General features: G+C 41.7%; 1 protein-coding gene across 2 annotated transcripts in view; it reads right to left on the bottom strand.

Annotated features, from left to right (window-relative positions):
- The window catches only part of CDH20 (cadherin 20), a 330188-nt gene that overhangs the window by 169007 nt on the left and 135439 nt on the right, over positions 1 to 25742 (bottom strand). For both annotated transcript variants that reach the window (XM_044065173.1, XM_044065174.1), the window contains exons 4-5: positions 18324 to 18618; positions 1036 to 1155 (exon numbers count right to left, since the gene is read on the bottom strand). In XM_044065173.1, coding sequence (XP_043921108.1) covers positions 1036 to 1155; positions 18324 to 18618 — 415 coding nt within the window. The remainder of the gene's footprint in view (positions 1 to 1035; positions 1156 to 18323; positions 18619 to 25742) is intronic.

The following is a 25742-nucleotide window of genomic DNA, read 5'->3' as shown; positions in this document are numbered from 1 at the left end:
AGAATTGCAATAAAAATTGCAAACAAAAAGAAGCACTTTATACAGTCAGAAGTCAGAATACTTTTCCCCAGTTTATTAAAAAGCCATTGAACTGTATCGAATAATTATGTATACTTTTTGTACTGGTTACATTCAGCTTCTGCTATTTCAGAAAGTGTACTGTCTTCGGTGTGTGTGTGTGTGTGTGTGTGTGTGTGTGGGGGGGTGGATTATCAAAACAAAACACAAGAACAGTTCTTATCTGGTTTGGTTTTTTTTACTCATTCTGTCTGCTCACACAATAGTGCATATTAACGAGACATTTTCATATGACATTGCAGGCTTTAATACAGTGGTGCATTTATACACATTGTTACTAAGTACTACTGTTACTAGTAAGGTGACACTTAAGACAGGTTAGGACAGGTGAGTTCCTTTACTTGCACCAGTATTATAAAGGATCTGTGTTAGTAGAGGCTCTGCCAAGTTAAGTACTGTGATGGAAGACACTGGATGACAGTTTTTGCATGGACATAAAGACTTTGTGACAATTTTCATAAAAGTGACTCCTGTAGTAAACAGCAAAAAGGGAGCAACTGCTGTACAACCTGTTTATAAATACTGTATATTTTGCCTTTTCCTTATTGCTTTTGTATGTGAAATCAATTCTTCATTAGTTCTTTCCACAGTCACCTCCAAAAGGCATCCCCAAAGCACCTCAGTATTAGATACTCTGTATTACCCATCAGTATGACTAGTGCAATGTCATAATTCTCACTGTCTACAAAACCTGTATGTGTTTATGCCGGGGTGAGGGGGGATGTAATAAGGGATGATAAACCACTCTAAAATAACATTTGATAGCCACAGAGTGCAAGATGCTGTCCATTTCCATGACAGCACTGAGCAGCATTCCTGAATCCCAGTTCTCTATTACCACATGAGACTGCATACTCAAGTCACGTTCTTGCACAAAGCTCATAAACACTCTCCTTTTTCCAACAACCTGCAGTTTCATCTTTCACTACATGCACTTTGAATCTGAAATTGTGATACCTGTTCTTGGCTCTACTGAAAAGTAAGGCTGTCCCTGAAGGATGCTATACACAACATGTGCACTGCTTCCGTACGTGGGGTCATCGGCATCTGTCGCTGTCACCTGCATTATCGATGTGCCTAAAGGAAACACGTGGACACACATCAGCAAGATTCATTGTATCATAGTTTGTAATATTTAAGCACTCATACATAGGTGTGGTTTGAAAGAAAGTACAGTTGTGTACACTTACCATAAATGTAGATGTTCGAGTGTATTCACTGTTGCAGTCATTACATTTGGGTTATCTGCTTGCAGGTAGCCGTCGGCCTGATTAACAAAGTCTTGGGTCCTGCGTCAGTTGCTGTCCCTTCTTCCATGATGTCAGGTTGTCAGGGGTATAAAACATGCAGCTGAAGCCATTACATCAGTTTTTCTTGCCCCAGATATCAGGTGCCCCCCTAATGGGGAGCAATTAAATATAAAAGTACAATGATATACCTCCAACAAAAAAGCAAATACACCAAAAAGGCTTTTAAGCATAGTAAAGGAAAGTAGAGGTATAGCCAAAAGAAGTTAGGGGGCTGGAGGGAGGGTAACCAGGACTGCAACAGTGAATACACACGAACATCTACATTTATGGCAAGTGTACACAACTGTACTATGTTCTTCATGTTTCACTGTTGCAGTCATTACATTTGGGTAGATTCCCAAAGCTATAGTTGGGAGGAAGAATTTAGATAGCATTATGACCAGCTATAAGTCCCTGCAAGACTGCAGTGGCAAAGCCATCTCTGGATTTAGAGAAAATTGGCAAATGATAATGCTTGGTGAAAGTATGTACAGAACTCCAGGTAGCAGCTTCTAGGATGTCCCTGGTAAGGACACCTCTGAGAAAGGCTGTAGAGGTAGATGCAGCCCTGGTGGAGTGAGGTCTGATCCCCTGGGGGATAGGTTTTCCATGGTGCTCATAGCAGAAATGAATGCAATGGCCTATCCATTTAGAAATGGTTTGCTTTGAAATAGCCTTCCCCTCTGCCCCTGCAGCAAATGCCACCAGCAGTTGTTCAGATTTCCTTTGAGGTTTAGTCCTGTTCAAGTAGAATCTAAGTTGTCTGTGCACATCTAAGGAATGCAGTATCCGTTCCCCTTTGTTCTGTGGATTGGGAGAGTAGGTTGGCAAATGAATGGACTGATTAAGAGCCACATTGGATACCACCTTGGGAATGAAGGATGGATTGGTTCTGAGGGACACCCTGTCCGTATGAAAGATGATGAAAGACTCCACTGCCATAAAGGCCTGTAATTCAGATACCCTTCTAACTGAAGTGATTGCTAAAAGGAAAGCTGTTTTCCAAGAAAGAAATTTCAAGTCTGCAGTAGCAGCTGGCTCAAAAGGAGGTAGAGTGAGTTTCTCCAAAACAAAGTTAAGGCCCCAGGCTGGGGCTGGAGCTCTCCTGGGTGGTCTCAAATTTTTGGCCCCTCTGAGGAAAGTACAGTTTTGTACCTACCATAAATGTAGATGTTCGAGTGCTCACCCTGCTGCAGTCATCACACTTGGGTTATCCTGTCGTCAGGCGGTCCCGCAGTTGCCCGGAATTCCAAAGTCTTGGTCTGGCATCGATTACTGTCGCTTCTTCCCTGACGTCAGTGCGCCAGGGGCATAAATAATGCATCTGACACCATTTTCTTCAGTTTTTCTTGCCCCAGATGTCAGGTGCCCTCAAAAAGGTGGTCAGTAATTAGTACCAAAGTAAGTAATTTCTGCACAAACACAAAATCCCTCCAGCTATAAGCAAATACATCAGGAAGGTAATGTAGAGATTTTAGCCAGTTAGATCAGAGGGGATGGAGGGAGGGTAACCTGGACTGCAGCAGGGTGAACACTCAAACATCTACATTTATGGTAGGTACAAAACTGCACTATGTTCATCATGTTACCCTGCTGCAGTCATCACACTTGGGTAGAATCCCAAAGCTAAGGATGGGTGGAGGAGTTAGAGAGGGTTAGAGGAGGCTAGAAGGCCCTGCAGAACTGCAGTGGCGAAGCCAGCTCTAGTCTTAGAGTAAAGTGGTAAGTGATAGTGTTTGGTAAAGGTGTGTACTGAACTCCAAGTTGCAGCTTCCAAAATCTCCTTGGTAGGAACCCCCCTGAGGAAGGCTGTAGATGTAGCTGTTGCCCTGGTAGAGTGGGGCCTAATGGTAGCAAGAACTGGTTTTCCATGATGGGTAGAGCAAAAACGAATGCAATGTCCTATCCATTTGGAAATGGTTTGTTTTGATATGGCCTTCCCTTCTGAAGTTGTAGCATAGGATACAAAGAGCTGGTCAGATTTTCTGAAAGCCTTAGTTTTATCCAAGTAGTAGCGAAGTTGCCTGTGAATGTCCAAGGAATGCAGGAGTCTTTCTCCTTTGTTCTGTGGATTTGGGAAGAAGGAGGGTAAGTGGATGGTTTGATTTAGAGCCACACTGGAAACCACCTTAGGCATGAAAGAAGGATTAGTTTGTAGAGAAACTCTGTCTTGATGGAAAATGAGGAAAGGTTCCACTGCCATTAGTGCCTGCAGCTCTGAGACACCTCTAGCGGAAGTTATTGCTAGTAGCAGGGCAGTCTTCCATGATAGAAACTGTAGATCTGCAGAGAAAGCTGGTTCAAAAGGAGGTAGCGTAAGTTTTTCCAGAACAAAATTGAGGTCCCATGTTGGTGTAGGTGCTCTCCTGGGGGGCCTAATGTTATTTGCCCCTCTGAGGAACTGCCTTAGAAGTGGATGCAAAAATAAGGGTGGATCCGTGTTGTAGTGGGCTGAAATAGCTGATGCATGGATTTTAATGGAAGAAAAAGAAAGTCCTTTGTGCAACATCTCAGTTAGGTACTGTAGAATCTAAGGCATGTGAGGCTGAAGTGTGTTTTGGCCTTTAGCTTGGTTCCAGGCGCAAAACCTTTTCCATTTATCCAAATAGGCCTTCCTGGTGCTGGGCCTCCTAGCTTCCAGAATAACATCCATAACTGCTTGGGAAAGCGGAGCTGGCTGGATGCTTAGGTGATTTGCCATGCAGCCATATTTAAGGTTTTGAGCTGGCTGTGAAGAATCTGATTGTTTTGCTGTGTGAGCAAATGGGCAATTTGTGGTAAAATCCAAGGTGGGCCCTGGGCCATATTCCTCAATAGTGGGTACCAGTGCTGGCGTGGCCAGTCTTGGGCTATGAGTATCAGTTGTGGTCTCTCCTTTCTGACTTTCAGAAGCACCTTTGTGAGGAGAGGTAATGGAGGGAAGGCATATACTGTCAGGTTTTTCCAACTGAATGAGAGTGCGTCCACTTTTCAAGCTTGATGGTGAAGTGTTCTTGTACAAAATTTTGTCAGTTGATAGTTTTGAGGACTGGCAAACAGGTCTATGTCTGGAAGGCCCCAATTTGAGTTATCATTGCAAATACTTGAGGATCCAGTTTCCACTCGTGGGGGTCCATGATGTTTCTGCTGAGGTCGTCTGCCAATGTGTTCTTTTTTCCTGGCAGGAATTCAGCTTGTAACTGAACTTGATAGGCCAGTGCTGTGTTCCATAAGGTCATTGCTTGCCTGCATAGAGGGTAGGAGTGTGTACCCCCTTGTTTGTTTATGTACCACATTACTGTGGTGTTGTCCATCCTTACTGTAAGTTGTCCTGGATGCAATAGATTCTTGAAGGCTGTCAGAGCATTCTGCACAGCTAGCATCTCTTTTTGATTGATGTGCAAATTCCTTTGATCTGCAGTCCATATGCCTTGAATGCACTGTCCTGCCATGTGTGCCCCCCAGGCATAGTCCGATGCATCTGTTATCATAGTTTGCCTGGCTGGGGGCAAGGTGAAAGGCTGACCCTTGTTGAGGTGACATGCCTGTCACCACCATAGAAACTCCTGTTGTAGGCAGGGAATGAGAGATATCATTGTGTCCAAGCTGTGGCTGTGTTGAGACCATACGCTTTTTAGGTACCACTGTAATTTCTTCATATGCAGCTTTGCAAATGGTATTAGTAGTATGCAAGATGCCATGAAGCCCAAGGCCTGCAGAATTTTTCTTGCAGGTAGTTGGGTCTTTGTTGCCATTGTTTTGAAATATAGAGTCAGTTGCAGTTGTTTGTCGGGCATCATATAAGCTTTCTGGGCCGTTGTATTCAAGCTGGCACCCAGGAATGTCATGGTTTGTGAGGGTATTAGTTTTGATTTATTTTCATTTACTGTGTACTCTAGGCAACTTAGATGATGTTTTACAAAAGCCAGATGTTGTAAGAGTTTGTCCTTGCTTTCTGCTTGGATGAGGCAGTCGTCCAGGTATGGGTATATTTGAATTCCTCTGTCTGCAGTATGCAATTACTGGTGCCAGGCATTTTGTGAAGACCCTGGGCGCAGTAGATAAGCCAAAGGGCAGTGCAGAGAATTGGTAATGGGTTGAACCTGCAATAAAATGGAGGTATCTTCTGCAACTTTGTCTGATAGGGACATGCAGGTATGCCTCCTTGAGGTCCAACACTCCTAGCTATGCTTTCTTGTCCAACATGGGAAGAAGCTGCTGTAGTGTTAGCATCTTGAATTTGGGTACTTGTAAGAAGGTGTTTAGAATTCAAAGGTCCAGAATTGGTCTCCAGGCATTGTCCTTTCTGGGCACTAGAAAGAGTCTTGAGTAAAATCCTTGGCCTTGCTCTGGGGTAGGTACCAGTTGAATGGCTCTCATGGCCATGAGAGCTGTAATTTGTTTTTGTGCCTCTGCCCATTGATTTTGTGGCAGGTTTGGCATTCCTCTTTTCATTGGCAAGGTGTGGAAATGGAATCTGTATCCTCGTGAACTTATGTCTAGGACCCATTTGTCATTTGTGACAATGTGCCAGTTGTCTGAAAAAAGTGAGAGTTTTCCTCCCAAGGGGGCTGCCAGGAGAGTGTTGCTTGGCCAGATGAGGTGCAAGTCATTGAGTTTGCCTCCTGGTAGTTGGGGACCTGTCTTCTCCTCCCTTCTGTGTTGCAGTGGCCCATTGACGAGGTTTGTACTTGGCTTGTGGTTGCCCTCTGCCTCTTGGACGTCTGTATTTCCCCCTCTGTGGTCTGTCAGTAGCTGGAAAGGACCAATTTTTTGTTGGCCAATTTCTGCTGAAGCGAGGAGGCTGTACCTGTAGAAAATCTTTGACTGTCTGCATAGATTTTGCCTTATCCACCATTTTCTTCAAGACTTCTTCTGCTTTAACTCCAGAAAGAACATCCTGCTGTAAGGGAGCATCTAGAAGCTTTGCTTTAACATGATCAGGCAGAGTTTGTTCCTTTAACCATGCATGCCTACGTATAACTGACCCAGTGACAGCTGCTCTGCAGGAAGCCTCCAAAGAATCAAAACCACATTGTAAAGTATGTTTGCCCACCTGTTCAGTTGCATGTAACAGATCCTGCATTTCTTTCAATTCAGACTGTTGGGGGAGTGTGCTCATTTTTTGTTTTAACTGAGACATTAGAAATTGCTGATATTTTAGCATTTGAAATTGGCAATTTAGTGCCCTCATAGCTAGAGTGGTTGAGGTGTAAACCTTTTTCCCCCACCTGTCTAGTGCTCTGGAGTCCTTTTCAGAGGGTACAGGATTTTTTGCCATAGATGCCTTAGCCCCTTTGGGACCCTGGGAGATAGTCGCTGGATCAGCAACAGGGCTTTTATAAAGGAATTTGTAGGAGTCAGGAACTCTATGGTATCTGTCAGGTTTGGCTGGAGCAGGAGGCAGAGAATCTGGGTTCAAACTGGATTCTAAGTAAACATCATCCACAATGTCTAAAACTGGGGGGATGGCAAGTGGTCTGTGCTGGGGAGTAAAAGAAACTCTCTGAGCCTTTTCTTTGAGTCAGAGTAGTCCTGACCCTCATAGTGTGTAAAGTTTCCCCAAAGGAGTAGTCTTCAGGAGGAGAAGCTGAGGGAATGGAATCCTCAGCATCAGAATCTTCATAAGGGGAGAAGGAGTAATCTTGGTCCTCAGAGGAGCCTGAGGAAATAGAAACTTGTTCAGAGGAGGCATAATCTTCCTCTTGTCTAGGCCTTTTGTCGGGTGGGGGCTGGGAACCCCTGATTAAAGAGATCAAATCTTCAGCCATTTTGAATATCTGCTTCTTAGGCATGGGGCCTTGAACTGGAGACTGAAGTGCAGTCTTTTTAGGTTTAATAGGAGTCTTAGTCTTAGGATACGTTTTTATGGTGAGCGTCGTCGGTCTGAAGACGCCTTCAGAAACCAAAGGTGTTTCTGTAGCACCGACATCTTTATCAGCAGTGTAGTCGGTAGGGGCTAAACAAAATGGCTGCGTCAGCCTAGTACTCTCTGCCAAAAGCTCTGAAGTGGTCTCGGGTTCAAGAGCTGCGGTAGTCAGGGGCTGCGTCAGAGCCTCACTGAAGACCGGTGAACCAGAGACCGGACCAGCCGAGGCCTCGGAGTCTGGCCTGGGTCTAGGCTGCCTGTCCCTGTCCTTGCGCTTTTTGTGCACGCCGGTAGTCGGTTGCTCCGACAGCATAGTGTAGTTAAATTTTCTACCAAAGTAGTGTAGTGCGAAATCAAAGCGTCTTTTTATAGTACGCTTATTAAACCTAGCACAAAAACGACAACCAGTGACGTCGTGGTCTGGGCCTAGGCAAGGTATGCAGTAAGAATGAAAATCCTTATGAGGTATTTGCTTCCCACAAGAAATACAATTGTTAACTTTTTCTGACATCGGTCTGAGGTAAGAAAAGTTTCCCCAACGGGGTACTTAGCTTTATTGAAGACTTCGGATCTAAAATTCGACTTCGAAAATCTCGAGTCGGCCGACCGGCACTTGCGAATTGCTTCTGCTTCGGGCACCGCGCAGCAAGAAAGACTGAAGAAAATGGTGTTGGATGCATTATTTATACCCCTGGCACACTGACGTCAGGGAAGAAGCGACAGCAACCGACGCTGGACCAAGACTTTGGAATTCCGGCCGACTGCGGGACCGCCTGACGACAGGATAACCCAAGTGTGATGACTGCAGCAGGGTAACACGATGAACATCTGCTTGAGCAGTGGATGAGAGAAGAGGGGAGGTTCTGTGTTATAATGAGCTGAAATGGCTGAGGCGTGGATTTTAATGGAGGAGAAAGACAGGCCCTTGTGATGCATCTCAGTTAAGTATTGTAAAATATGAGGTAAATTGGGCGCTGCTGGGCTCATCCCTTGAGATTGGTTCCAGGCACTGAATCTTTTCCATTTTTCAGCATAAGATTTTCTAGTACTAGGTCTCCTTGCCTGTGAAATGATATCCATCACAGGTTCACTGAGGGATGGTAAAGGAGAGATTATGTAATTAGCCAGGCTGCAAGGTTCAGTGTTAAAAGCTGATGGTGCAGAATCTGGTTCTCCTGCTGAGAAAACAGGGACAGAGTCTGAGGCAGGTGCCATGGGGAAAACCATGACACACTGCACAGGAGGGGGTACCAGTGTTGGTGTGGCCAGTCTGGAGCAATCAAAATCATCCTTTGTTTGTCCTGTTTGATTTTTAGTAGTACTTTGGAGAGCAGAGGCAGAGGGGGGAAGGCACAGACTGATAGGTTTTTCCAGCTGAAGGACAGAGCATCCACTTTCCAGGCTTGTTTATGGGGAGTCCTTGTGCAAAATTTGTCCAATTGGTAGTTCTGGGGAGAGGCAAACAGGTCTATAGCTGGGCTCCCCCATTTGCTTGTCAACATGTTGAAAATCCTTGGTTCCAGTTTCCACTCATGTGGTTCCATGAGGTTTCTGCTTAGTCCGTCTGCCAGTGTATTTAATTTTTCTGGCATGAATTGAGCTTGTAGGTGCACTTGGTAGTCCAAGGCTGTGTTCCACAATGAGAGGGTAAGAATGTGTACCCCCCCTGCTTGTTTATGTACCACATAACAGTGGTGTTTTCCGTCTTTACCATAAGTTGTCCTGGAAGAATGTGGTCCTTGAAGGCTGTCAGAGCATTCGGTACAGCTAACATTTCTTTTTGATTGATATGCAGGTGCATTTGACTTGGGTTGCATTTGCCCTGAATGCACTTCCCTGCCAGGTGAGCCCCCCCATGCATAGTCTCATGCATCTGTTGTTAGAGTTTGGGCAGCAGGTAGTGGTGTGAAAGGTAGTCCCTTGTTTTGGTGGCAGGCCTCTGGCCGCCAAAGGAATTCTAGGCATAGGCAAGGTATGATAGGAATAATTGCTTCTAGATCCTGAGAATGTTGACACCATAGGCTTTTTAGATACCACTGTAGTTTCCTCATATGCAGTCTTGCATACGGAATTAGAAGAATGCAGGAGGCCATGAACCCCAAGGCTTGCAGAATTTGTCTTGCAGATAGCAGGGTTTGTGTGGCCACTTGTTTGAAGTAGGTTGTTAAATGAATTTGTTTCTCTGGCGTGAGGTAAGCCATCTGGGAAGTTGTATTCAAGCTTGCTCCCAGGTATATAATTTGTTGACAGGGTACCAGGTGTGATTTCTTTTTGTTTATGGTGTACCCCAGACAAGTTAGAACCCTTTGTACAAAGGCCAGATGATTCAAAAGTATGTCCTTGCTTTCTGCCTGAATTAGACAATCGTCCAGGTATGGGTATATTTGAATATTTCTTTTGATTGCAAAATGCAATAACTGGAGCTAGGCACTTTGTGAATACCCTGGGCACAGTAGATAAGCCAAAGGGCAGTGCAGAGAACTGACAGTGCGTCTAGCCTGCTTTGAAGTGTAGGTATCTTCTGCAAGATTCCCTGATTGGGATGTGCAGGTATGCTTCTTTTAAATCTAATGTTGCCAACCAGGCATCTTTGCCTAGCATAAGAAGTAATTGGTGAAGAGTCAGCATCTTGAATTTTGGAATCTCCAAAAAGGTGTTTAGAGTAGACAGGTCCAGGATAGGACGCCATGAATTGTCTTTTCTGGGTACCAGGAAAAGTCTTGAGTAGAAACCTTGTCCTGTTTCCTCTTCTGGTACCAGTTGAATAGCCCCCATGCTTAAGAGAGAAAGTCCGGCCACCCGCTTGGTGTTGGCAACGTGTGGAAGTGAAATCTCTATCCCTGGGACACTATATTTAAAACCCATTTCTCCTGGGCAATGAGTTCCTAGTTCTTTGCATGAAGAGCAATCTTTCCCCCCAAAGGGGCAGTCAGTTGATAAGTGCTTGGAAATTTTAAAAATAAGTCATTGAGACAGTTTATCATAGAGAGGAGTCTTATTACTCCCAGATTTGGAAGTGGTGGCCCCCCACTGCTTAGTCCTGTGTGTCCCCTGGGACTAAAACCTGGGGGTTTTGATGTGTCTGGGTTTGGCTTGAGAAAACCTGGAAGGGGCTGGAAAGAACCAGTTCTTAGAGGGCCAGTGCCTAATAAATCTAGGAGGCTGAACTTGTAAGAAATCTTTAACAGCTTGCATAGATTTAGCTTTATCTTTCATCTTTTTAAGAACTTACTCAGCCTTATTGCCAAACAGGCGGTCCTAATTTAAGGGAGCATCCAACAATTTAGCTTTAACATGATCAGGCAAAGATTGTTCCTTTAGCCAAGCATGCTTACTGAGCACAGAACCAGTAACAACAGTCCTGCAAGAGGCCTCTAATGAATCAAAACCACATTGTAAAGTATGTTTTCCAACTTGTTCAGCAGAATGCATTAAATCCTGTAATTCTTTATTTTCCACACAGTCAGGAATCAGCATCATTTTCTGTTTAAGCAATCCAATAACATGTTGCTGATACTTTAACATATGAAACTGGCAGTTTAAAGCCCTAATGGCCAAGGTTGCAGAAGTGTAAACCTTCTTACCCCATCTATCCAGTGCCCTGGAGTCTCTATCAGAAGGGTTAGGATTTTTAGCAGTAGAAGCCTTAATGCCCTTGGGCCCCTGTGAAATAGTCTCTGGATCCGCAATAGGATTTTTAAAAAGGAACTTGTGTGACTCAGGGACCCTGTAGTATCTGTCAGGTTTTCTGGGAGCAGGAGGCAAGGAATCAGGAGCCAAACTAGATTCCGAAAAAGCATCATCAACAATGTCTAGTACAGGAGGAATAGCTAAAGGCCTATGCTGAGGTAGGAGTAAGAAATCCCTAAGCCTCTTTTTTGAAGCAGAAAAATCCTGGCTTTCCCAGTGGAAATACTCCCTTAGAGTATGTAAGGTTTCCCCAAAAGAAAAATCCTCTGGAGGGGAAGCAGATGGAATGGAGTCCTCTGCAATCAGAATCCTCATAAGTAGATAAGGGCAAATCCAGATCATCAGAAGAATCAGAAAAAACAGAATCCCGGTCAGAAGATTCATAAACAACTTCAGTCCTAGGCCTCTTACAAAGGGGGAGGGGGGTTGGCTACCCCTGATTAGAGTTATTAGATCTTCAGCCATTCTTATCATTTGTTTTTTAGGCATACAGGCCTGAGCATGTGGCCTGGGCGTCAGTTTTTTAGGCATGATTCGAGAGTTAGGCCTAAGTGAAGAAGGATGCGTCGGTTTAATATGCAAGACCATAGGCCTGAATACATCCTCAGAAGCCGGTGCCTGCACAGTGGCTCCGGACCCATCCAAGGTAGAGACATCCATGGGTTCCATAGTTAAAGTATCTCACAGCATACTGGACTCCAAATGGGTCTCAGTAGAGGCCTGTGAATCAGAAGTAGGAGGTATCAGTGGCTGCGAAAGTGCCTCACTGAGTACCGGCGAACTGGCGATTGGCTTAGGAGAAGCGTCGTCGGCAGTTTTGGACCTTGGCAGCCTGTCTCTTGTCTTTTTCTTTGCGTTTTTTCAGAATCCCGGTAGTCGAATGGCTAACAAATGACATTTCTGGATAGTTAAACCGAGAACCGAAATATTTAGAGGCGAAAATATATCGGCGACGGATAGTGCGCTGATTAAATAAAGCACAAAATCAACAGCAAGGTACGTCATGGTCAGGAATACAGTATGAATGAAAATCTTTATGAGGTATTTGCTTTCCACAAGTAATGCAATTATTAACTTTTACTGACAACGGTAAGGAGCAAGAAAAAGTTTCCCAAACGGGATACTTGGCTTTAGTTGAAGACTTCGGTTCTGAAACTCAAAAATGAAAATTTCAGGAGTCGGCCGACCAGCACTTTCGAACTGCTTCTGCTTCGGGCACCGCACGGCAAGAAAGACTGATATAATGGTGTCGGCTGCATGTTTTATACCCCTGACAACCTGACGTCATGGAAGAAGGGACAGCAAATGAAGCAGGACCCAAGACTTTGTTAATCAGGCCGACTGAGGGCTACCTGCAAGCAGATCATCCAAATGTAATGACTGCAACAGTGAAACATGAAGAACATCTAGCAATGTACAATCTTGATACAAAATTCTCCTGATGTCTAACTCTGTTGTAACAAGTGTTCATCTACAATCAGTTTGGGGCCTCCTAAGGCAAGTCATTATATTACTAACTGAAGAATGACAAAAGTAATTGCATGTTGTCATACTAGGAGGTATTTTTAGGTCTAGTTAGTGAACTTAGTTAGCAAGATTTAAGCAAAAGGATCATGCAAGAAAGACACATTATATAGCAGTGGATGCTGTATTAGACATATTTTGATCTTATTTTAGCGACATACTGTTCCAGTACTGGATTTTCCAAAATAGGATATACCAACAGTGCACTGCACTGACTGTAAGTTGTGCAGTGAGACAGCAGGAGATGAGATGATGAAAAAGACTTGAGAGGTTTGGCAGCAGTGATTCTGTACATTGTGAGAGCAAAGCCACTACAAGGCCATCACTGTATGCACAGGACCCCACAAACCCAAATGGAGTGGCAGGCAAATTCGACATGTAAACATGACTGGTAAAACACCGACTTAACAGGAAATCACAGTACAAAACTGCAATGAATCCTCTGCTGTAAACCTTGGTCTGCATACAGGTTGCCAGTACAAACTATAAACTTCCAATGTAATGTAGTTCTTTTTCATCTCCTCCTGAGGTCTGCAGTGTTGCAAGAAAGATGCTGACTGTGGGATCTGTGGCCCTTTAAGCTGCATTTGATTATTATGTTGTCTTTATAATATGCTTCAGGAAAACATTTATTGCTTCGGTGTGTTGACATTGTACTATGCTGTATGTAGCACAAGGTTAATATAATAAGTATGGCATATAATGGCCAAGCCTAATGCCATGCTGTTCATTAACTCTACCATATGTCCCTGGCAGATATCTCTATTGCTATGATTTAGACACGGCACTGACTCAACAGCACTGCTAGTGTAAGGTCCATGGGACCATATGACAGTGGCATACTGTACTAGGACTGGGATTTCCAAAGCATACAATATGGGCAGTGCACAATCTTGAATAAAACCTGCATGGTGACAGGTCCACAATGAGCAATTACTTTTGTGACTGCTAAATTAACAGTATGCCATTGTGTCACTGCCTGTCAGTGCCTGCTACATTAACACACAATCAGACAAGTATTCGATGTTGCTTCCATTAAGCCCCATCTGTACAGAAACGTGCACTCCACTTACCACCCTCTTATGTCTTTATGACAGCAATAATTTCATTGTTAATAAATGTATAATATTATTCCACACTTCTGTTCCACTAAAGAATTGAAGCTTAAACTTTGAGAACTCCATAAAATATAAGCTGAAATGGTTTGTTAAATGTCTGGAGTGGCACCAGGGAACAACTTGAGTTATTTGTTGCCATTATGAATAATTTGACCAGCTTTCTCAAATTTACCATCCTGAACATAGGATAGAATTCCTGGATCTATTTATAGAGAAACTGCCATGTGGCTTGATAAACACAGGGGTATATCGTAAATCATGCCACTGTAACACTTTACTTATGAGGTCAAGTATGCATCCGGCATATATTTTTAGAAACATTATTAAGGGACAAGGGGTTAGAGCCTCTAGACTGAATCCTACTGATGTAGGTTTTGAAGTGGAGGTTATTAATCTGAAGGAGAGGCTTTTCCAGAGAGGGTATAACATCAATGAGGTCAATGAGCACCTGGGTAATGTTTTTAAGCTACGTTCCAATACAGCAGCACCATATTTTGGACCCGTTACTATGGATAAAGTGGTGGATGTCAATAAGGAACAATCATATCCCAAAATTTCCACCTTTTTTTCATCCGACCATACTGATGTGAGGGACATTATCACTAGGTATTGGTCTATTTTGCAGGTGGATAGTGACCTAAGGCATATAGTTGGGGAACAACCTCATTTTCTTTTTAAAAACAGAAATAATTTAAAAAGGATGCTTTGTCATCCTAGAACTGAGAGGAACGATGAAAAGGGTGGAAAGACTAAACCATGTGGTCACTGTAATTTCTGCTCGTATATTGATGTCACTGCTACATTTCTCCATCCAGATATGGGCATCGAGTTCATTACAAGTGTTGAAGCTGATTGTAAGACCAGCAATCTTGTACATTTAGCAGTATGCCAGTTCTGTGCCTCCTTCTATGTGGGTAAGACTAACCGTTCCCTTAGGGATAGGGTAAGAGAACACGTTTACCACATTAGGAAAGGGTCAGCACACAATGCCCTGGCCAAGCATATGTCTCTACATGGGGATACACATAGGTTTTTATTTAGAGTTCTTGAGGTTGTAGTACCGACCAAGCGTGGAGGTGACATCAAGAACCACACTGAGTGTAAGGAAAGTCAATGGATAATCAGGTTGAGGGCAGATAGTGGTTCCAGACTTAATGAAAGGGCTTCCATCAAGCCCATGTTAAGGAAACATAGGAACATCAGATAATATGCCTAGGTTTTTAAGTGCAATATAAGAGATTTATTTTTTAATTATTTTTAATCATTTTTATCATTTATTCATTTTGGATATTGGCTTTCATTAAGCCCATGTTAAGGAAACGTAGGAACATCAGATAATATGCCTAGGTTTTTAAGTGCAATATAAGAGATTTATTTTTTAATTATTTTCATTATTTATTTACATTGGATGTATTTTATAGATAATACATGTATTTCATATGTGTAAAATGTTATACTTTTTTATCTTACACTAAATTTTTAGTGTATAGATATGTGGTTGCACTTTAAGACTTGATTTATTCTTGTATATGATAGGCTGTTTCTAATTTGAATGGATGTATATATAGCAAGACGCATTTTTGATGTATTGTGTACGATCTGAAGAAGCTCTTGTAGCGAAAGCGCTAATCCTTGTATACAATATTTTTCTTGTTCTTTGGATAACAAATTCGGTGGATTTTTTATAAATTTTAAGCTCCTTCTTCGTTCCTTCTCCATCCTTTGGTGTTTTATTTTATTCTTCTGACTTTGGATAAGGAACGTCTACCTGGTTTATTGGCAGCAGTCCTGTCTTTGATTATTTTATTTTGGTTTGTTAGATGTATTTCAGAATGAGTCTGTTGTCTTGTTCTGTGACCTATGTTTAAAAAAGCACCTGGATCATCTATGGTGGGGAAGGTAGAGCAGTGCTGACCTGCCCATTGAGAGGACTGCTTTTCCCCTGGAGACAAGAGGACAAGAAGTCACTATTGAATGACTTCTGAGGAAGTCCAGGGATATACTTAGCTAGCAGTTCTTTACCATGGAGAATACTGATGAATATCCTTCCTATAGTCATTTTTAAAAATGTGTAAATATTATACTAATGCAACTGCATGACAATATATGTGGGGATATAACACATTACTGGAAGAAGTCTGCCAGACCATCTCAGCAATAACATGTGATCAGACTGCTACCATGGATGTCCTGAATGCAGTCTGATTCAGCTGTCCTTATGGACCCCACTGAAATTCCAATAATGCATGAATTAGTCTCATTAATAATGTCATATATTCTGGACTAGGACTTTTCTTTGTAGCCAAACACACATTTTGTTCTGAATGGAGCTACAGATGGGGAGGGAAATAAACACAGTTAGCACATAAAACCCAAATCATAATGTGGATAGCCAAGGACTTGAAGACTGACAACCTCAGGGGCAAAATACTAAATAAAAATATGTACGCACGATGAAAAAAAGAAAAATTTCAGCTGAGTATGCTCATCATAACAGTGGATTTCTGAGTAAGATCACTGTATAATTCATAAAAGAAGGGAATTACCCCAAGTAGATATCTACCTGAGTGGACAGACTCCCAGAACTCTGTGAATGTTGGGCTACAGGCAGTATGCTTCCCAATGCAGGGATGCATTCCTGCAAGCCAATGCCTTATTCATTTCCTTTTTGATACTGAAAATATGGGAGAAATTCCCAGAGAAGGGAAGAGTCCCCTTCTTATTTGTTTAGTTTTTATCCCATTTAATAGGAAGAAAATATATAATAGTGACAACTGCTAGCATGCAGTCCTTCTGCATGATTCAAGCCAAGGACAACAGACTAAATACTGTCCTGGTACTGCTCATCTGTCAGTAGTACAGGAAAAAGAATAAGGGGCTGAAAGAGAAGAGGTAGTGGAGGAAAGGCATACCCCGAGAGGTTTCTCCAACTGAATGGTAGTGCATCCACTTTCCATGCTAGTTTGTGAAATGTCCGTGTGCAAAAAATCTGTAACTGGTGGTTGAGGGGGGATGCAAATAGATCTATGTCCGGGCAGCCCCAGGCTTCTGTAATCATCTTGAATATTTGGGTGTCTAGCATCCACTTGTGTGGGTCTGACAGGTTCCTGCTCAGGCTGTCTGCCAGAATATTTTGTTTCCCTGGCAGAAACTGAGCTTGTAGATCCACTTTGCAAGCTAGAGCTGTGTTCCAAAGAGTCATGGCTAGTCTGCAAAGGGGGTAGGAGTGTGAACCCCCTTGCTTGTTTATGTACCACATAACTGTGGTGTTGTCTGTCCGTATCAGTAGTTGTCCTGGTTGTAGAATATCCCTGAAGGCCAAGAGGGCATTCTGTACAGCTAACATCTCTTTTAAATTGATATGTAGGTGCTTCTGATCCTCTGTCCTAAAACCTTGCAGACCTTTTCCCTGCAAGTGGGCTCCCCATGCGTAATCCGAGGTGTCCGTGGTTAACACTTGGCTGGCTGGAGGCAGACTAAAGGCTTTCCCTTTGTTGTGAAGACATGCCATGGTCCACCAATGGAATTTCTTTTGTAGACAAGGCAAGACAGCAATCTGTTTGTCTAGACTGTGGCAATGCTGGGACCATACACTTTTTAGGTACCATTGTATTTTTCTCATATGTAGTCTTGCATTTGGTATGAGAATGATGCAGGAGGCCATGTAACCCAAAGCCTGCAGGAATTTCCTTGCAGTTAGCTGAGTTATTGACGCCAAGGTTTTGAAAGTTGAAGCCAGCTGCAGTTGTTTTTCAGATGTCAGGAATGCCATCTGGGTTGTTGTGTTTAGAAGAGCACCCAGAAAAGTTATCTGTTGTGTGGGTGTCAAATTTGACTTTTTTATGTTCACAGTGAATCCCAGGTACTTGAGAAGATTTTGAACAAATTCCAGATGCTGGAGTAAGACATCCTTGCTGTCTGCTTGAATGAGGCAGTCGTCCAGATAAGGGTAAATTTGAATTCCCTTGAGTCTGCAATAAGCTACTACTGGTGCCAGGCACTTGGTGAAGACCCTGGGCGCAGTAGACAAGCCAAAGGGCAGCGCAGAGAATTGGTAATGTTTCGATCTGGCCTTGAACCTGAGGTATTATCTCCATGTGAGAGTCGGAGGCAGCCTGTGGCTCTGAGGTAGCAGGTGTCAAGGGCTGCGAAAGTGCCTCACTGAGAACCGGCAAACCGGCGACTGGCCTAGAAAAGGTTTCGTTGTCGGTTTTGGAATACAGTAAGAGTGGAAGTCCTTATGAGGTATTTGCTTCCCACAAGAAATACAATTATTAACTTTTTCTGACATCGGTCTGAGGCAAGAAAAAAGTTTCCCCAATGGGGTACTTATCTTTATTGAAGTCTTTGGATCTGAAATTTGACTTTGAAAATCTCAGGAGTCGGCCGACTGGGACTTGCGAACTGCTTCTGCTTCGGGCACTGTGACGCAAGAAAGACTGAAGAAAATGGCGTTGGATGCATCTTATATACCCCTGGCACACTGATGTCAGGGAAGAAGCAACAGCAACCGACGCCGGACCGAGACTTTGGAACTCTGGCCGACTACGGGACCGCCTGACGGCAGGATAACCCAAGTGTAATGAATGCAGCAGTGTAACACGATGAACATCTGCACTGTTACTGTTTTTCAGTAATATTTTAGTTATGAGCAGTAATATGAAACATTTACAAAAGTAAAAATAATAATAAAGTTTACTGAGCAATGCAAGTGTGACCTCATGTGCATGCTTAAAACACTGCACTGTTATGAAGCAGTAATCTTTCTTCCCTTACCAACTGGAGACATCTCAGGAACACTGGCTACATAAGGACCATTCAGAAACTTGGGTTCATTGTCATTGATGTCCTGGACTTTGATGATGAACTCTGATTCAGGTTCCATTGGCCTGCTTGTCTTCCTGTCTATAGCTTGGGCACGTAAAGTATACTGAGACCTTTCCTCTCGATCGAGTCTTTGTATTGCATGGATGTCACCTGTGTTGTCATCAATTGTGAACATTCTACCCGCTCCTTCTCCTAACAGGATGTACTTGATGGATCCATCTCCTTTATCCATGTCTGAATGAAGCTGTAGTGGGAAACAGGAAACACATTCAGCTTGCTTGTACTCAGAATAACACCAAATTTGAGTCTATATTTTTCTGATAGGACAGCTACTCCACTTCTTAGTGACTGCAGTTATGTACTTTTGGCATGGCAAATAGTCCAGAACAAGGGAATTAAGAGAGGAAAAAGGAGACAGTAAATTATTCAAAATGTCACTCTTCACAAAGAAAACAGGATACAGCCACTTTAAAAGCATTATCTTACTTAAAAAGGATATAAAGATAGTCACTAATGAACAAATTAAACATTGCATTTTAAGAGTATTCTGATGACATTTTGACTGAGATTCTAGGGATATTTAAGGAGACATTACTATAATGAGAATGTTATTAGGATGACAAATTTCATGCATAATACACTGAAAAATGCACTCAGACTGACAGCAGTAAATACTGAATATCTACGTGAGAATAAGCACTGAGAAGGCATAACGTTTATTTTATTGTGTATAATTTAATGCAGGGTTTGAAATAATGCATTTAATGTTCTTTTTTATTTTTAGAACCTACAAGAAATACAATTCACATAAAGCAATAATGCTGTACATCATATAGATAATACAATAAGGCTGTGATAAGTAGAGATTCAAAACATTTAAAAAAAACGAGAAAGAGACAAATAATGATCATTTATGTTTCTTCAGCAGTACAAGTGCTTCTGAAACTAGAGATAGACTTAAAATATATCAGAAATAAAGGATGTCACCTAATAGAATAGAATAGGGTATTTGTCTATTAAATAATTTATGAACATTAACTAAAAGCACGAACAATCTTTTCACTACTGGAAAAAATACCATATTTTTGTACTATATATACTGATGGGTATCCTTCAAACAACCTGTAACAGACCTTAAGGTTGCATGACTTAGAGAATTCAGTTATCAAAATGCTAGCAGAAGAAGTGTAATTTAATAAATTACAATCTATTTTAGAAGTAAGAGAAACGTGGGCAGAATTCCTGAGCTTTCGTTTACAGTTACCAAAGCATGAGCCTCAAGGAAGTTAAATGTCCTAATGCCTGCTTCATGACAAACAATGTCTAAATGCATCCCAGGATGTTCCCAGGAATTTTCCCTTTCCACTTCATTTCTATAAATATCTCTTAGCTTAAATGTAGGAATGTGAAAATAGAATGCCAATATTTAAGACTTAGACTTAAAATGAATTTATTTTCTATGTAAAAGTCTATTCATGTACTAACTTATATTTGTTTTTTATGAAATATTTACATGTAGATTAACAATGTCATCTCCAGATGTAACTTTTGAGGAAGGGCAGTTGGTTACATAAACAGGTGCTACACTGCATACTCACAGTATGGAGATGTGTGTAACTCACAGACAGGCTCTTGCACCCATCTGCATGTGGTCAGTGCACTGCAGGGGCCACGTAAGGTGTACTGAGTTGTAGCACAAAATACCAGCCATGTCACAGACATACTGAGCATAAGTGGGACTCTGTGCTAAACTTGTGAGGGAGGGAGTGAAGAGCAGGATATGTAAGGCAAGGTTTACAGCAGATGCACACTGAAAACTCATGCATGAATGATAACATGGATTCCAGCATGGTACCAATTGGGATGTCTGGGGACACATTTCAAGGCAGACTGTGTACTCACAGAAAAAACAGAGCAATAGGTGCAAAGGAAACATCAAATCTGGCCCAGAAATTCACCCCACAACACAGGCAGGGCCCAATGAATAAATGGTACTATGAGTAGACGACAGCAACAGTTGGGATGTTAGAGGCCAAACAGCAAGGCCATCTGTGTAAGCATATCAGTGGGCAGAAAGGAATCCATGAAACTGTGTCAGGCTGCACAGATGATGCAGGGTAGGTATTCACATGAAGAATGGCACCATGAGCACTAGTGCAGTCACATGACTGAGCTAGAGGTGTACAAAATACCAGCTAGTGCACTGCTGTAAGCGGGAGCAGAATGGGTGTGTACCGCATACTGGGGACAGTATAGCCACACAGCAGCTGACGCCTGTGTACCCTTTAGCGACAGACATAACAGCAGAACACTTTTATCGCAGAACTAGCATCCGTGCAGGGAACAAGGAAAGCTATCCATCACTTTTTTTGCATTAATGTAGATGGGGGCAGGCAACAGTGTTGAAATTATATATGGCAGGGATGGAATGCCTATTGTGCATGTGTCTGTGTGTGTGTATGTGTGTGTGTGTGTATGTGTGTGTGTGTGTGTGTTTGTGTGTGTGCGCGCGTGTGCATGTGTGTGTGTACGCGCGCGCGCGCCTGTGTGTGTGCGTGCGTCTGTGTGTGTGTGTGTGTGTGTGTGTGTGTGTGTGCGCACTCGTATCTATATATATATATATATATATTTATACACACACACACACACACACACACACACACACACACACACACACACACGCACCTTCGCAGAGGCTCTCAATAATAATCTAACCAAATAGCAGAGACCTCCAAGGCAGAAACGCACATGACCACCACAACACAACACCAATCATGAGATACATAACTTTCATACAGTGTGCCACTCAACCAAAGCCCCTGAGGCAAAACAGCATGTCCAACACACTAGTCATAGGTGACTCAATAGTGAGGCACACTGATGTCCCACTCAGTAGGTTGAATAAGGAGAAAGTAACAGTCAGCTGCCTGTCAGGTGCCAGGATCCTCTACATAACACATGCACTCAGGTCCCTCAACAACAGGTATAAATATGACTCCGTCATTGTACATGTGGGTGTGAATGACCTGAGACGTGCCTCACTGGACTACATGAAAAGAGACATGGAGGAGCTCTCAGATTATGTAGCCCAGGTAGGTATGTCTCTTGCCCTGAGCAGCATCCTACCATCACCCAGAATGATACCACAGTACAAGCAGAAAATGATTGATTTCAACAATTGGCTAAGTTTCTGGTGTCATTCTAAGGGGATCCAGTATATGTCTGCCTGGGATGACATGATTGACAGACCTTGATGCTTTGCCAGAGATGGCCTGCATCTGTCACCCCTGAACTTCCAGACACTGGCCAAGGCTCTTGGCACCCATATAGTGCCATTTTTAGGCAGTGTTCCAAAGACCAAATTACCACCGTAACAGCTACAAGCAAATGCAATTTGAGGGTCATGCTGCTCAATGCTAGAAGTCGAAATCTCAAAATGTACTTGCTCGAAGTACTCCTTAAAATGGAGAACAGTGACATTTGTGCTGTAACAGAGACCTGGCTCAAGGCAGCAGAAAGCACCCCTGCACTACCAGGCTACAACTCATTCCACACCTTTCGGCCCCAGAACTTGGACTGAAGCAACAAAGGCGGTGGAGTTTCCATATTCATAAAGGATGCACACACCTCCAGACTGGTAGCCCAACATAACGGCATCTGAGATACTTCAGGTGCAGCTTACATTAGGTAAGACAGCAATTCAGGTCGTAGCCTGCTATAGGTCCCCAACCATGTCCTAAGATTCACATCCCACATTCCTAATCACCCTGGGGAACATTAGGGTCCAACCTAACACTCTCAAACTGGGCGACTTCAACTACCCTTCCATTAAAAGGGAAAATTACTCATGTACCAATACACTTGCCCAATGCTTTCTGGAATTCATTAATTCCAATGCCCTGGACCAACTCATAATTATCCCAACTAGAGGTAGCAACATCCTTGACCTGGTCATTGCTAACGTGAGCGACCATTGCTCTACACCAATAGTCAACTCCTCCCTGGTTAGATCCAATCATAAGTTAATCACCCTGGAAATCCACCCCCCCCCCCCCAGCAAAGGTAACCACCATGAAAAACTTCTCCAAAGCTATCAGCATAGTGATACTATTGAGAAGTTTGGAAGTGAAATCTATGCCAGTAAACTCAATAATATGTATATGAATGTGTCTCTATATGAAAATAGACTGAGACAAACTAAACAATGCAAATTGCAAAGGGATTTTACTGATTTCAGTTTGGGGCATGTTTTTACATGTCCACATGTTGCTACTAATGTTAATAGACAAGAAACATCGATAGACATTAATACAGAACTTGGGTCTTCTAATACAAACACAATGGCTGCACCTTTGCAAACTGTTGCTGCCAGAGTACAAGAAGAAAATGTTAATGTGTTACAGTCTATGTCTATACAAACAGTAACAGAAATTAATAGCACACCTTTGCCTAATCAACAAGCCAATAATCAATCTCTGCAAGGAGCGAGACCTAAACAAACAGCCCCTTTAACCATGAATTGTTTTTTACCATTGCCAGTGAAACACAATGTTTATCAGCAGCAAACACGGTCAATGAGAGGAGGGCAGAAAAAGAGAAAGTTCTCAGAAGAAAGACCAACATCAAACAGAAGAGTAAGGCAATAAATTAACTTGTTTTTAATTTGTCTGGCTATAGCTTGAATGAAGCTGAATTAACTCAGCTAAATAAGGGTTTAACTTTCATACCCTCTATGCAAACTAATATGTGTGAGGTTTTGACAGACCTTAGATTTTTTTGCCCATAATATGGCTTTGAATTTGTTTTTTAAGAATGAAAAACAAAACGAGAGTATTAAATGTTGCAAGAAAAGTTCTTTTACACCAATCATACCTTCCCATAGAGATACGTTTGTCACAGCTTGTGAAAAAGAAATATGTAAGAGTTTAAATGAGAATAATAAGTGTCTATATTGCAACTTGACAACTGATGAAAGGAATGTGTTATGTGCGCTGCAAAATAATGAAAAACTTAGTATAAGACCTGCAGATAAAGGAGGGGGCATAGTAGTTATGAATAAATGTGATTATAGGCATTTTATGCATCTAATGTTAGGAGTAACTGATACATATATACCCTTGAATAGCATTCAATATTTAAATATTATCAAGGACATTAAAGGGAATTTATATGATCTTTTAATGTGTAGACAAATAGATGAAGGACTATATCAATACATTAATATTGAATATCCTAGAATACCTTGTCTAAAAGGTCTACCTAAGGTACATAAGTGCCTACAACAGTCACCATTTAGACTGATTGTGGAAGGAAATGGTTGGGTGACAGAACCCCTTTCTGTATATGTAGAAAGCAGATTAGGGGTTTTAGTCAGTACGATTCCAACCATCCTCAGGGATACACCCCAATTCCTGAGGGATTTAAGGGAACATGTTGAGAAATGATTTGAAGGGTTGTTACATGGTTACCCTAGATGTTCAAAGTTTATTCACATGTATACCCAACACTTATGGTATAGAAGCTGTCAGAGAAGTTATGCATAGTTTAGGGCACAGCAATACTGATGCGATTTTGCTGGTCTGTTCATTACTGGATCTTATCCTATCAAATAATGTCTTTATGTATGAAAATACTATATATCTGCAAAAGTGGGAGGTTGCTATGGGAACCCCATGCGCAAATTCATATGCAAATTTGACAGTATATTACTGGGAAATGAAACATCTGTTTAGCCATAAGTATAATAAACACGTGAAGATGTACAGACGTTTTGTTGATGATATTTTTTGCTGTGGGATAGGGAACTACATTCCCTGTTAGACTTTATACAGTATCTGGGAGAAACAACTGAATTTCTTAAGTTCACAACAGCCTATTCCGTTGATTGCATAGAATTTTTAGATGTAACAGTGTATAGAGATGAAATGGGAGCTATAAACACCAAGCTCTTTCGTAAGACATGTTGAAAGAATAGTTTATTAGAATATAGTAGTAGTATGCATCCGAGACACATTTTTCCCAACATGGTTAAAGGACAACTACATAGAGTGGACAATATATGTAACACAGATAAGGATAAAGAAGAGATAGATAGGCTACAGGAATTGTTGGCTGATAGAGGGTATGATAAATCTAGACCGGAAAATATTAAGGAAGGGTTTCTGCAGAATAGTGGTTGTAGCAATGGCATAACAGTGAATGCACAGAATAAAATACATAACAGGAGAAATAAGGTATGGTTTATGACCAAGTATGCCAACGATAGTAGTAAGATATGTGACATTGTAAGAAGGAATTGGCATTTTTTGACAAGAGACAAAGAGACACTTAATGTTATAGGACATACTCCTGGTTTTTTATATAAAAATAACAGGAACTTGAAACATCTTTTGTGCAATTAAAGACAAAACACAATATCTTATACACATAAAGTAGGAACGTTTCCCTGCAGAAATTGCAGGATGTGTGAGTATATTAATAGAGTGCAGGAATTTAAACATCCATTTCTGCCTTTTACTTTTGTTGCTAGATTTCATGTCACATGTAGTAGTTATAATTTAGTTTACTTAGCGGAATTTAAAAATTGTAAATATTTTTATGTTGGTAAAACCCAGAAAAGGCTTAAAGATAGAGTTTACCAGCATATATATGACATAAGAAATAAAAATAAATTGAATGCTTTAGCCAGACATTTAATGGAATTTTCCACACATAGTTTCAGTTATAAAGTTTTACAATTAGTGTCTCTTGATAAAAGGGAAGGCGATCGCAATAATCAAGAAGAAAGAACAGAATTAAAGTTGATTTTAAGGCTGCAGGCACATGTATATCCTGGCCTGAATAACTATGTGAGTATCAAACCGGAGTTAGTTGCCCACCCCCTTAAGTGAAAGAATATGTGAACTAATGACTTGATTAAATGTTTTAATTATCTTAATTGATTTTCATAATTATTTTAACTTGTATAAATGGTGTATCAGTATGCTTAGCTGTACTAGGGACTTGAGAAAGCATAGGTTACTATGTGAAATAAACTGTCTTTACTGCTGTGGTGATCTCCTGAGTTTTCTTTTTCTGATATTTTGTGCCTTGTTCTTGGGAGATCTTCGGGTTTGTGCTGGTGTTTTTTCATTAAGTCTTCTAAAATGGTATACGTGTCACTTTCTATGTTTTGATCCATATAAATACCAAGCTTTTTCTCATACGAGAAACCGGACTGATTTAAGTTTCCACTCAGATGTTGATGCAACAGTCATTCAAAAATCTTGCAGATGGGTGACGAAAAAGTACCTGCTCAATAATTACTTAATAATGACTTGGAACATTTATACAAAAAAATACAAATAGGCTGCTTACAGACAGTAAGAA

The sequence above is a fragment of the Protopterus annectens genome, chromosome 3.part0, assembly GCF_019279795.1.
Source record: "Protopterus annectens isolate FY-2018-M chromosome 3.part0, PAN1.0, whole genome shotgun sequence".
NCBI classification, from domain to species: domain Eukaryota; kingdom Metazoa; phylum Chordata; order Ceratodontiformes; family Protopteridae; genus Protopterus; species Protopterus annectens.
This window is presented reverse-complemented; position numbering and strand designations above follow the sequence as displayed.